This window comes from Centruroides sculpturatus, unplaced genomic scaffold, assembly GCF_000671375.1.
Source record: "Centruroides sculpturatus isolate CEXI.00-Female unplaced genomic scaffold, Cexi_2.0 scaffold167, whole genome shotgun sequence".
Taxonomy (NCBI): domain Eukaryota; kingdom Metazoa; phylum Arthropoda; class Arachnida; order Scorpiones; family Buthidae; genus Centruroides; species Centruroides sculpturatus.
The window spans coordinates 465,533-478,876 of NW_019384372.1; the positions used below are offsets into that span (position 1 = coordinate 465,533).

General features: G+C 29.4%; 1 protein-coding gene across 1 annotated transcript in view; it reads right to left on the reverse strand.

Annotated features, from left to right (window-relative positions):
• The window catches only part of LOC111615272 (twitchin-like), a 263,599-nt gene that overhangs the window by 83,424 nt on the left and 166,831 nt on the right, over positions 1–13,344 (reverse strand). Inside the window, exons 50-65 of the mRNA XM_023356687.1 lie at positions 9,982–10,287; positions 9,606–9,908; positions 9,243–9,524; positions 8,833–9,138; positions 8,393–8,695; positions 7,935–8,216; positions 7,562–7,861; positions 6,889–7,191; positions 6,529–6,807; positions 6,148–6,447; positions 4,883–5,185; positions 4,510–4,791; positions 2,578–2,781; positions 1,969–2,064; positions 1,394–1,696; positions 634–915 (exon numbers count right to left, since the gene is read on the reverse strand). Coding sequence (XP_023212455.1) covers positions 634–915; positions 1,394–1,696; positions 1,969–2,064; positions 2,578–2,781; positions 4,510–4,791; positions 4,883–5,185; positions 6,148–6,447; positions 6,529–6,807; positions 6,889–7,191; positions 7,562–7,861; positions 7,935–8,216; positions 8,393–8,695; positions 8,833–9,138; positions 9,243–9,524; positions 9,606–9,908; positions 9,982–10,287 — 4,434 coding nt within the window. The remainder of the gene's footprint in view (positions 1–633; positions 916–1,393; positions 1,697–1,968; positions 2,065–2,577; positions 2,782–4,509; positions 4,792–4,882; positions 5,186–6,147; positions 6,448–6,528; positions 6,808–6,888; positions 7,192–7,561; positions 7,862–7,934; positions 8,217–8,392; positions 8,696–8,832; positions 9,139–9,242; positions 9,525–9,605; positions 9,909–9,981; positions 10,288–13,344) is intronic.

The window sequence follows — 13,344 nt, forward strand, 5'->3', positions numbered from 1 at the left end:
TTTTATTGTAATTTGTCTTTTTAAATTATTTTGAGTTGATATTAAAATTTGGAAAAGGGGGATCCCTAGATCGGTAAAATAGGCGAATTTCCTTCTACAACTTCGGTTGTTGTTCGGGATACAGTTAAGGTTTTAACAAAGTTCGAGCGATTACGTAATTAGCAAAAAAAAAGTTGAAATAAAGTGATTAAACAAAAATTATTACAAATATCCCTAAATAATAAATGCATATATACAGATATTTTTTGGAGGGGGAAAATGGTCTTCACAATTTGAAATCAATCGAACACACAGTGCTCGAATGCTCGTATAAACGCGCACCATCTATCGTAGGATAAATGTACTATGCCAAAAACCTTTGCAGGAGTGTATTAAAAAACTTCCCAAAGCTTCATGGCAATCGTACTATGCCAGAAACCTTCGCGGGAGTATATTAAACAACTTCCCAAAGTTTCATGGCAATCGGATAAACGGTGTGGTAATGCATGAAGGACAGACAGACGAACAGACAGACAAACAGACAGACAGACAGACAGACATTCATTTTTATATATATAGATAATAACATTATTATTAACAAAACTAGGAGCAATAATAATTTAATATTAATTGAAATCATAGAAAATAGATCACCTAGGACTGTTACTTCAACATCAACTTGATCTGAGCCATGTTGATTAACAGCAACAATGGTATAAACAGCACTATCCTTTCTTTCAGCTTTATCACAGGTAAATTTGGAATTGTATGGAACATTTTTAATGGAAAGATTTAATCTCTCAACCACAGGTTTATCTTTAATTCTCCATGATACAGTTGGTGGAGGTTCTCCTATTATTTTCACATCAAATGCAAATGCTTGCCCAACCTTAACAGTAACATCTTTCACTGTTCTTCTATCAATTCTTGGTGCCACTAATTGTAATAATAATTTTGAAATTAAAAATGTATTATTATTTTTAAATAATTTAATAGTAAAACTAAAGCATATTTATATCACAAATGTATATTAAAAATGTGGAAATGAAAAAATTACAATAGTGTGTAAGTGATGTAATGAATAATAGGAGAGAAAGTTGTTAGAGGTTTTTCTACAGAAATTAAAGAATTAGATTAGAATTAAAAATAAAATTTTGAGATAAATAATTTCCTTTAACTTTTATGCTCTAATTCATATCTTGTTTAAATCATTCTGAAACATCTTTCCATACTTTATATTTACAAAATCACTATAAATAATTTCTTGTAAACAAACTTCATTACATATAATGATAGAAAAATTAATAAATAGAATTTTTTGTTATAACAAAAACAATTTGTTATTTATATTTATTGAAAATAACTTACTTTTAATTTATTAATGTAAAAAAAAAATAAATAAACTGATAATTACATTTTCTAGGTTTGGCAATTACTGGTTTTGTGGCATCGCTAGCTTCTCCTGGACCAGCAGCATTAACAGCACGAACACGGAACTGATATGATTCTCCTGGAATTAAATCTGGAACACGACCTTCAGACACATTTCCTTCTATTTGAGCTGCTTTAACCCATAAGCTACTATCTTTTTCTTTCTTTTCAATAATGTATCCAGTTATTGGTGATCCACCATCCTTGAAAGGTGGATTCCATTTAAGATCTACAAATTCTTTATCCCAGTCTTTTAATTCTGGTATTTCAGGCTTTCCAGGAGGATCTGTTCAATAAAATATGTAAACATTTTATTTAAAAAATTACATATCTACTTAAATATCCAATTAAAAATATAGTATAATATTTTCCTTGCTATTTCAAAACAACTAATTTGTAACATAAACACGTAAAAATGATGGCATTTAATTAACATTCAGAGCATATTTAGTTTATATTTAAATAAGTTATATATATTGAAAGTTTCTTTATACATGATCTTTGAATATAATATTTTAAATATAAATGGAAATTGTGTAATAGATTAATTAACCTTACCAAATGGATTTTTAGCTAAAACTGGTTTTTGATTTTCTAAAGGATCACTTTCACCTTCAGCATTTACAGCCTTAACTCTGAATTTATATTCTTGTCCTGTAAAAAAAGTAAAATAAAAATATAATTATAACAATATTTTTTTATTTCTTTTCAGCCTTCTATAAATGTTGTCACAGGAAATACATGATTGTTTTTTTAATTAACAACTTAACTGTTTGAAATGTATCAATTAAAATATTTGTAATTTTTATCCAGGAAAATAATATATTTTTACTTTCTTAATTATCAATTAGCAATTATTAATTTTCATTTTTTATTGCAAATGTATGATATCCATAATCTAATAGTGGATTATTATTAAATTTTAAATTTTTACATACTCATACAGAGTTTCCAATGGTTTTTGTTATGGATTTAAAAATTTCTAAGAAAATATTAAAATGATCTTATAACATATTGCCAATTACATGAAAGTTTAAAGATAAGTTAGGGCTAAAATTTCATATCTTTAAATTTAAGAGTATTTCTTTTAACATTCTTCAAACAAAAATAAATAAAAATTTATTATAAAATTTTACATTATATAAAATAAACTTGAAATTTTGTTACCAGGAACAAGACTTCCAACTTCTATTTCTGGTTTAGTTGTCCTACCAACAGGCACCCATCTACCAGTTTCAGTATCCATTTTTTCAACAGCATAATGTTCAACAGGTACACCACCATCATCTTCTGGAGGTTTCCATTTCAACTTGCATCCTTCAGCATGAACATTTGATATTTCTAAAGGACCACCAGGTATAGATGGTCTATCTACAAAAAAAAATTATCTATTCAGATTGTAACATTAAATACTAAATATTATATTACTAAGAAAGCAAATGATAATGTTTATTTTATCTAGCAGGTTAACTGCTGTATGGGAAATATAATTTATTCGTTTGTCATATAGTATTATTGGTTAGTTATATACAGTGGTACCTTGGTACTTGAACTTAATTCATTCTAGAAGGCTGTTTGAGTGCCAGTCTGTTTGGATACTGAACAAATTTTTCCCATAAGAAATAATGTAAATTAGATTAATCAATTCTAGAACTCCAAAAAATACACATATAAAAGCATTTTAGCTAAAATTTAACAAGAAGTTTACAAGCCTAGCAGGCATAAATCATATAAAACCTAATCAAAATAAATAGATAAAATATATGCAAATTTATTCTCACTTTACCTGTAACTTTAGAGAGTTGATGGCATATGTGGATGATGATAAGAAGGGAAGTGAGACATATTTTCAAAGGCTGACACATTTTCTTTGTTTCAACTGGGAATACCTGTATGTGATACAGAGTGGCAAAATATGCGTATTAATTTTACCAGTAATTTTGTCTGACAAGACAGGCAACTCTGTGGTTAATTTTAATTAGTTACTCATTTTTATCATAGAAAATTTTTCATGAGTGACAAAATTAAAGTAATAACAAATATTTTTGTTATTAATTGAAAATCTCTGATAGTTCATGTTTCTTCAGCTAAGTACCAAGCAAACAGTTGACTACCAAGCAATTTCCTCCCAGGCATACATTCAAATACTGAATTGTTCAAGTTGGGAGCAGGTCAAGGTACCAAGGTATTATGGTTTTGAGAAAATTTTAAATTTTAATGCAATTATTAAGTATAAAATTATAAAAGTTTAGACTTGTTTTATTTAGAGAATATAGTAATGGCATAAAAGCAGTTCAAACGTTTTCAGGATAATTTCTATAAATTAAGTATATCTAGTTGCTTTGAAATCGTTTTTAGAGTATAATCTTGCTTTTATTTTATAATTTGTGTCAGTACATTGTTCAGAATGAAAAAAGTCCTATTTAAGATCAATAATGTTATTATTTTATGTATATTTCACCCACAATTGCCGTAAATAATCGGGCTATAATTTTGGAATAATAATTATGAATTACAAATAAATTTGGCACTAGAGAGAGGTGTTAGGTGCCATCTTGTATTAAAATTAATAATTATAATATTTAATTAATTAATTTAGAATAAACTGAAAGAAAATGTTATAATTATAAACCAAAATCTTTGATACAATATTCTGTTCTGAATTCCAATTATCTGACTCCCAGGAACTCAAGTAACTATGCTATTTTTGACACATCATTTATTTTATCACTAGTATAATTGTATTTTATTCTGTATGTAAATTTATTATTAATTGTTACCTTAAAAATTGTATTTATGAAGTCAACTAATAAGGGAAAATACTTTTTGTGAGTTTTTATTGATATTGAAAGAAGATTAAAATATGTGTTTTAGATTAAAATTTCAAAAAAGATCCATATTTTATCGTAAATGATTAAAACTAATCAAGAATACAATTAAAAATATATTGAATAATAATTTATTATAAATAAAATGTTCAATTACTAATTTTTTTCTTCTTTTTCATGATAAAATATAAATTCATTTGTATTTTTCATAATGAAATGTACTAACATTTTTATAATTATTTTTTAATGAAGATAAATGAATTTAATTTACCTAATACTATTAACTGTACAGTGGCTTCATCTTTTCCTGAACTATTTTCAGCAGTAATTCGGTATGTCCCTTTATCTTTTCTTTCTGCAGAATGAACAATCAGTTTTGTTCGATATGGTTCAGCTTCAATGGTATGATGAGAACTTGGCTTGAGAGCAGTTCCTTCAAAAAGCCATGCTGTTTTTGGTGGTGGTTCACCAATGACCTTTACATCAAATTTAACACTTTGACCAACTCGGATAGTTACATCTTTCAAGCTAGAACGATCAATTTTGGGGGCCACTAAAAAATAAATATATTAATTTAAAACTGTATTTTTTACTTTTAAAATTTTATGATTTTGGAAAAATAAAAATGATAATATCAAGCTTACAAAATCTTGGTTTTGCAACAACTAAATCACTGTGATCACTGGGAGCACTTGGTCCAGCCTTGTTAATTGCTTTTACACGAAATTGGTATTCCATGCCTTCAATTAAGTCTGGAACTCTAGCTTCACATTTATCACCTATAACTTCAACTGCTTTTTGCCATTTGGTACTGTATTTATCTTTTTTCTCAATAATATAACTTGTAATAGGAGCACCCCCATCACTAGCAGGAGGTTTCCATGTAAGATCTACATGATGTTTGTCCCAGTCTTTAGGAGTTGGCTTTCCAGGTTTACCAGGCTCATCTTAAAATAATAAAATTCAAATATCTTACTATATGTATATATATATATATAATGTGCATATTAATATAAAACAAGTTTATTTAAATCAAAATTTAGATATACAATTATTTTTTCCATATTATGAAGAAGGATGGCTTAAATAATGCAGCATCTGACCTGCAATTTTTCATATCTTGATCAGTATAATTTTCTTCAGTGTCTTACCTATAATCTCTTTTCAATAAATATCTGGGGTAATTACCAGAATGTACAGACACTTAGGACATGTAACTGATCATCAAACCTCCTCCTTTTATGGTGAGAGATCATTCAGACTTAATTGGTCTGATTTTTATACCATATAACAGTAAATAACATTATTCTTCATAATGTACACCTTTAATGACTCAAATAAATATTTGTATGTTTTCTAATTATAAAAATGAACTATGCAATATACAGAATATAATACTATGAAAGTTTTAAAATCTCTACTAAGTCATATAAAATAACTAATTATCTCACACATAGTATGTTGACAAGTTAACAAATGTTTGTATTGCAAATAAATGGTGTAGAGAATTTTTATTTAAAAAGCCATCTTTTACTAATTTGTATAATTATAAAAACTAATAAATTTTTTATTTATCTTATTTGAATAATATCTTATAAGAAAATTACCATATGGATTCTTTGCTAAAGTTGGAACATCTGTTTCTAGTGGTTCCGATTCACCTTCAGGATTGACAGCCTTAACTCTAAATTTATATTCTTTTCCAGGTATAAGGCCACCAATTTCAGCTTGTGGCTCTTTGGTAACAGTAACAGGTACCCANCCAGGCTCATCTAATAAAAGAAGTAATTACTAAGTTAGCAAGAAAACTTTCCATGTTTCACAATATTGAAATTTTTATTTATTTAAAACTTATTATAATTTTTCATTATTTAATTTTAACATTTTAATTAATAATAATTTTAATTACCATATGGATTCTTTGCTAAAGTTGGAACATCTGTTTCTAGTGGTTCCGATTCACCTTCAGGATTGACAGCCTTAACTCTAAATTTATATTCTTTTCCAGGTATAAGGCCACCAATTTCAGCTTGTGGCTCTTTGGTAACAGTAACAGGTACCCATCTGCCACTCTCTGTATCCATTTTCTCAACAACATATTGTTGTATTGGTTCACCACCATCATCTTCAGGTTTATTCCATTTTAATTTACAACCTTCTGCAGTAACATCAGATACCTCAAGAGGACCTTGAGGTTTAGAAGGCTTACCTAAAAATATTACAGTTAAATGAAAATTAAATTATTTAATCATGATTTATTTTGAAATACATAAAGTAAAATAATATTTACTTAATACTGTCACTTCAACTGCAACTTCATCTTTTCCAGAACCATTTTTGGCACTTATGATATATTTTCCTGTATCTGATCTCTTTGCTTTCGTTAATAAAAATAATGTATGATATTCTTCTATTTCAATCTTAAATCTTTCATCTTTGATGGGATTTTCATTGAAAGCCCAAGCAATTTCTGGAGGAGGTTCGCCTTTAACATCAACATCAAACTTCACAGATTGTCCAGTACGAATTATTACATTTTTCAAATTAGTTCGATCAATATATGGAGCCACTAACAATTAAATATAAAAAACAACGTTAAAAGATTAACTACATATATTTAATGTAAATTATATTAGATAATAAAACATACAAAATCTAGGTTTAGCCACCACTGATTTGGATGGATCACTTGGTTCACTGGGTCCTGCTTTATTAACAGCAATAACTCTAAATTCATATTCATCCCCTTCCTCCAAATCAGGAACTGTTGCAGTAGTATTAGTACCACTAACTTCTTTAGCTTTCTGCCATTTGTAAGTTCCCTTCTTTCTTTTCTCAATGACATAACCAGTAATTGGTGCACCACCATCACTCTCAGGTTTGGTCCATTTAAGATCAACATGATCATTATCCCAATCAGTAAGTTCTGGTCTTCCAGGTTTACTTGGTTCATCTGTAATTAAAAAATATATATATATTATTTGCATTTGAATGAAATAAATATCAACTACAAAAAAGTTGTTTTTATATGTGTATTGAAATATATTTCTTTATATAAATAATAAATTATATTTCACTTTAAATATATAATTTTTAATAAAAAAATTTTGTGTATAGATAAAATTAAAACTATTTTAAATTATTAATATTTATGAATTGATTTATTTATTTATTATATAAAAATAAAAATATTCCAACTTTCAATTTCGTGTACTTAATTATTTCATGAGTTTTTCTTTATGATTTTCATTGTTTTCAATTCAGATAAAACTTTTTTATAATTTTAAAATAAGCAATATTAAAACATTTAGAATTAAATTTACCATATGGATTTTTAGCCAAAATAGCTTTATCAGCTTCAAGTTCTTCAGAGTCACCTTCTTTGTTGACAGCTCTTACTCTGAATTTATATTTTTTTCCAGGAACAAGATTATTTACATGGAATTTTGGTTCTGTAGATTTTCCAGCAGGCACCCACATGCCAGTTTCTTCATCCATTTTTTCTATTTCATAACACTCAATTGGAGTACCACCATCATCATCTGGAGCTTTCCATTTTAGAGTACAACCTTCTTTATGTACATCTGATATCTCCAGAGGTCCATTTGGTCTTGTAGGCTTTCCTATTGTCAAGCAAATTTAATGAATATATAAAAAATAACATTACAAGAATTTTTAATGCACAAAAATAGATACCTAAAACAGTTATTTCAATCTGAGCTTCATCACTTCCCGAACTATTAGTTGCAGTAATTGTATATATTCCACTTTCTTTTCTGGTTGCTCGAAGTATTGAAAATTTTGTGTTATAATCAATGTTATCTATCCTATAAACTTGTCCACTTTCTAAATTTGCATTATTTAATTTCCAAACAACAGCAGGTGGTGGTTCACCAATTATATCCACATCTAAATTAACAGTTTGGCCAACTTTGACAACAATACTTTTGAGATTTGTACGATCAATTCTTGGTTTCACTGAAATTTCATTAAATTTCTTTAACTTACAATTGTATTAAGTACTATAATTTATTTATTATTTATATATTTTACAAATATAAATTATAATATATATTAACCAGTATAATAGCATTAATAAATATTTAAAATCATTAATGTCTTCTTAACAAGTTGTAAAAAATGAAAGTACTTACAGAATTTTGGTTTGGCTAAATGAGGAGATGTCGGTTCACTTGGTTCACCAGCACCAGCTTTATTTAATGCTCTCACACGGAATTCATATTTATCACCTTCATTCAATCCTTTTACTTTTCCCTGAGGAATATTTCCATGAATTTCAGCTGCTGGAGTCCATTCATTGCTATATTTATCTCTCTTTTCAATAATATAACCATTGATTGGTGCTCCACCATCTCTGATCGGTGGATCCCATTTGAGTTGGACAAAATCAGTATCATAGTCAGTGACTTCAGGTAATCCAGGAGGTCCAGGCTCATCTAATAAAAGAAGTAATTACTAAGTTAGCAAGAAAACTTTCCATGTTTCACAATATTGAAATTTTTATTTATTTAAAACTTATTATAATTTTTCATTATTTAATTTTAACATTTTAATTAATAATAATTTTAATTACCATATGGATTTTTGGCTAATGTTGCTTTTTCTGTTTCTAAAGGTTCTGAATCTCCTTCCTCATTAAGTGCTTTTACACGGAATTGATATTTCTTTCCAGGTTCTAATCCAGTAACTGTCATTTCTGGTTTATTTGGATCAGCTTTACCAACAGGAACCCAACGACCAGTACTAGGATCTAATTTTTCAACTTGGTAACCACTAATTGGTAATCCTCCATCATCTTTTGGTTTATTCCAAGCTAATTTACAACCATTTGCATGTACATCACTAACTTCTAAAGGTCCTTCAGGCCTAGAAGGTTTATCTGCAAAAAACCACATTTCCATTTATTTTAATTATTTAAACTTTTTAAAGATATTTTTCAGATGCTAGTTGTAATGATTAATTTCTTTATGTAAAAAATTTTACCAAGAACAACTATTTCTACAGTTTCTTCATCTTTTCCTGAACTATTCACAGCTGTTATTTTATATTTTCCAGAATGTTTTCTTGTAGCATTTACTATGCGTAGATGAGATAAATAATCCTCATTTTCAACTTTGACTGCTCCAGTTCCATCAATTGGTTTATTCGCAAATGACCAGGTTACTGTAGGTGGTGGTTCTCCAATAATTTCTACATCAAGTTTTGGTGATTGTCCAGCTCTGACCGTAATTGTTTCCAAATTGTCTCTGACAATTTTTGGTGCCACTAAAATGAAATTTTTAGATTTTAGTTAGATTATTATTAAATTGAATTTAAAATTTTGCATAAGAAAAAACATAAACTTACAGTATCTTTCTTTAACAATATGTGACTTAGTTGGTTCACTTGGTTCACCTGGACCTGCTTTATTCACAGCTCGAACTCTAAACTGATATTGTTGGCCTTTAGTCAAATCAGAAAGTGTGCATTCTGGCTTGGGACTATTAGTATTTAAGCATGGTTCCCAACTAGCACCAAATCGTTCTTTCTTCTCTATGATATAGCCTGTAATGGGTGCACCTCCATCTTTCTTTGGTGGCTCCCATTTAAGATCAACTTTCTTTTCATCCCAATCTACAATTTCTGGTAAACTTGGTGGTCCTGGTTCATCTAGTAATTAGAAAAATATGTATTAGTAAAAAATTTTATAGGAAAAAGTTATTTTAATATTAATTATATATACCATATGGATTCTTGGCTAAGGTAGCTCTATCAGTTGTTAATGGTTCTGATTCGCCTTCAGGATTTACTGCTTTAACACGGAATTGATATTCTTTACCAGGTGTTAATCCAGTAACATCATATTCAGGTTTATCACTATCAGTACGTCCTACAGGTACCCAATTTCCTGTAGAAGTATCCAGTTTTTCAACAACATAATGGCTAATTGGTTTTCCTCCATCATCTTCAGGTTTCTTCCATTTTAGTTTGCAGCCTTTGGCATTGACATCTTCAACTTTCAATGGGCCACCTGGCCTTGTTGGTGCTCCTAAATTAATTTAAAATAATAAATTTTATTGTAAATTAATATATAACTTATTTATTTATGTTTTATTCAAAACTGCACAGAGGGTGATAAAATTATCTAATGTTAATCTAACATTTTTTTATCTTATATTAGCATTTAATTATATAAAATATTCTTACATGATGATTAAAATTAATCCAACAGATGAAATATTTTTTTGAAGAATTTATTATAATAATGGAATTTAATAGTTTACAATAAAATTCTACAGATATAAACTGTTGCTGATATTTCTAATTTAGAAGTGTTAGTTTTATTATTTTGTGTGTTTGTAGAATGCTTAAAAGTATAGGAAAAATGTAGTGAAATATTCATATAAGTGAATTTATCATTTATTTGTTATTATGAAGTATTTAAAATTAATCATTCAATAATAAATAATCTTAATTTTATTTTGATAAAAGTAGGGAAATTCAACTGATGTGCCACTTGAAAAATCTTTTTAAATGTACAGTATATCAAAAGTTAAAATTTCACAACCAGCAATAAGACAAATTATAGTAAGAAAATAAAAATAAAGAAGTTATTAACATAAACATAAAATATAGAATAAAATAAAAAACTTTGCAAGAACAAGGAGGAAAACTGTTGAACAATACAAAAAAAACTGAAAAGTAAGCTCTTCCAACTTAAATAGAAAAAATATTAGTTATGATTGTAATTTACTAGAATCTAATTTTTTTGTATAAGAAAAAATTTTGATTCTGTAATATTTTATCTTATCTTGTTAACAATATCTTGATATTGTTCACAGTAGTTAGAGAAAAATTTCTGTAGAAATGTATTAAATCAAAACTGAAGTAACGATTACATTTCCTTCAACTTTACAACAATATATAGTGTGGTTGTGTTTCATGCTGGGTTTGTTTATCAGCAGGCACCACATAAAATGAAATTCTATATAAATTTGTGATTTATCCCAAGTTATTCCATATAATTGCCTAGATACTTATACTGTACAACTATTTACAATTAACAGAAAAATATTAAATGTAGTAAATACATTTTATTTATGTTTTTACTATAATTAATAACACTTTAATCCAATATTTCTGAATATACAGAGCAAAAGTTTATTATACTATATGACATACACTGCTTGAGAAAAATACAAACAAACTAAGGTATTATCATAGTGGGCAATCTTTAGTAGTTCTCCATGTTAGAAGCTGGAGAAGCACAGTTTGATGACTTAAAAGTCAGATTCAGTAGCAGTATTAAAGGATACTGTATTGTAGTGCTACACTACTATTCTTTGTATTTATGTGTGTTGCTTTTTATTTATGTACCTGTTTTTCCTTTTATTTTGTATCGGGTGTTACTTTATGTGTGTTAATTCGCGTGGTGTTATCTTTTCCATGTGGACCTTATGGGAGCCCGCTGATTGGGCAAGTAGTGTCATGTGTGTAAAAACATACTTCCAGATGGTGGGAGATATAAAAATCGTGGGTTGACACCTGTGAGATCCAACCTCAGAATAAGCCCAAATTGTTCATTTTCCCCCCTAAATTTTCGACGTATTTGAAATAAATTTGTCGCCTCCTCGTTACAATAACATTCTCTGAAAAAAGAATCAAATATCGATCGCAACTTATAACTTTCATCGTTAATATAAACATTTAACCCTCAAACAATGACATTCCTCTGCTGCAAGACAAAAAGTTTATAGTTAAAGTCCGAATTCGTCATTTTGTTTTGGTCCCGGGAACAACTTTAACCTCCACACCTGCAGGACCAACTCTACCTCACACAATAGGAGATCACCTGACTAATTTCCCCTACCCGAAGCTATAAAAGCGATTTCTTTCCCCCTCCTCGGGGAGTCTCACATCAACGGTATGAAAGGATTAAGTCTCCAGAAATTTTTACTTTGTGCGTCGAACTCTGTGCCTACGTTGAATCTACTAGAGGTATGGAACAAATAATTGTAAACTCTCTCCGCGAGTTAGGAGCTAGTGAACTAAATTCATTTCCCCAGATGTTAGATTTTGTATTCTTTAATTTTTTTTTCTTTTCATTAATCTAATAAATCGTTGTTTCCATTGTTAAATGGTGTCCTTTTACTCTCATATCGCCTATGCCTCGTCGACCCCTCTCACCTCCTCCACTCGACCTGACAAAAAGAATCCCAACCCTTCGGGACAGCATTCGAAATTTAGCCATCTTGACAAGTGAGCAGGTTTAACGACCTGTAGCCGAAAAGGGAGAGTCTATGGTTCCCGACCTCCCCGGCTGTTCACACACCTAAAAGGACTTTTTCTTTTTTCCGTCTATCTGGCTTGGAACTGTTTATGTAGGACAGGGGTTGCCAAAGTGGTCGATATGGACCCCCAGAGGTCGATGCAGCATCATTGGGGGGTTGATGCGGCTAGGGGGTCGATGTGGCGAAGGGGCCCCAAAACCTTTTTTTTTGACCACAACCCACAACGTTATTTTTTTTTTCGCTCATACATATACACTTGTAATAAAACTTTACGGTGGGGTTCAATGTGAGGCTTTGGAAAGTGATTGGGGGTCGATGGTTAAAAAAGTTTGGAGACATGGAGACTAATGAAGGGACTTATCAAACAGTCTGAAGAAATCCATGCCCATCCATTTGGACAAACAGAATTCAGCAAAAACTGTGCTTGAAATGTGTGAAGGAGTCCCCATGTTCGTTATTCAGACTATTATTTTTTTTATATACAGTCGACCCCCCTATAATGTGCGTTCCTATAACGGAAATTCCTATAACATAGCAAAAAAATTGTAGCAACATTCGTATAAAGGAACTCCTAAAACGTCGTCGCCGACTCGTTTCACGACAAGATTGATAGAATCTGGACCAATAGTGGATGAGCAGCCGAACTACTTTCCTCCGCCCTGCGCCACACTACAAAGCGGCTAAATTGAGTTTGCTATCATCTATACAGTATTATATATAAATTAGGTACTGTATATATAATTATATATTAACTTAATTTATTGTAACTTTATTATAATTATATATATGCTTTCTGCCGCCTGGCAACACGCTAC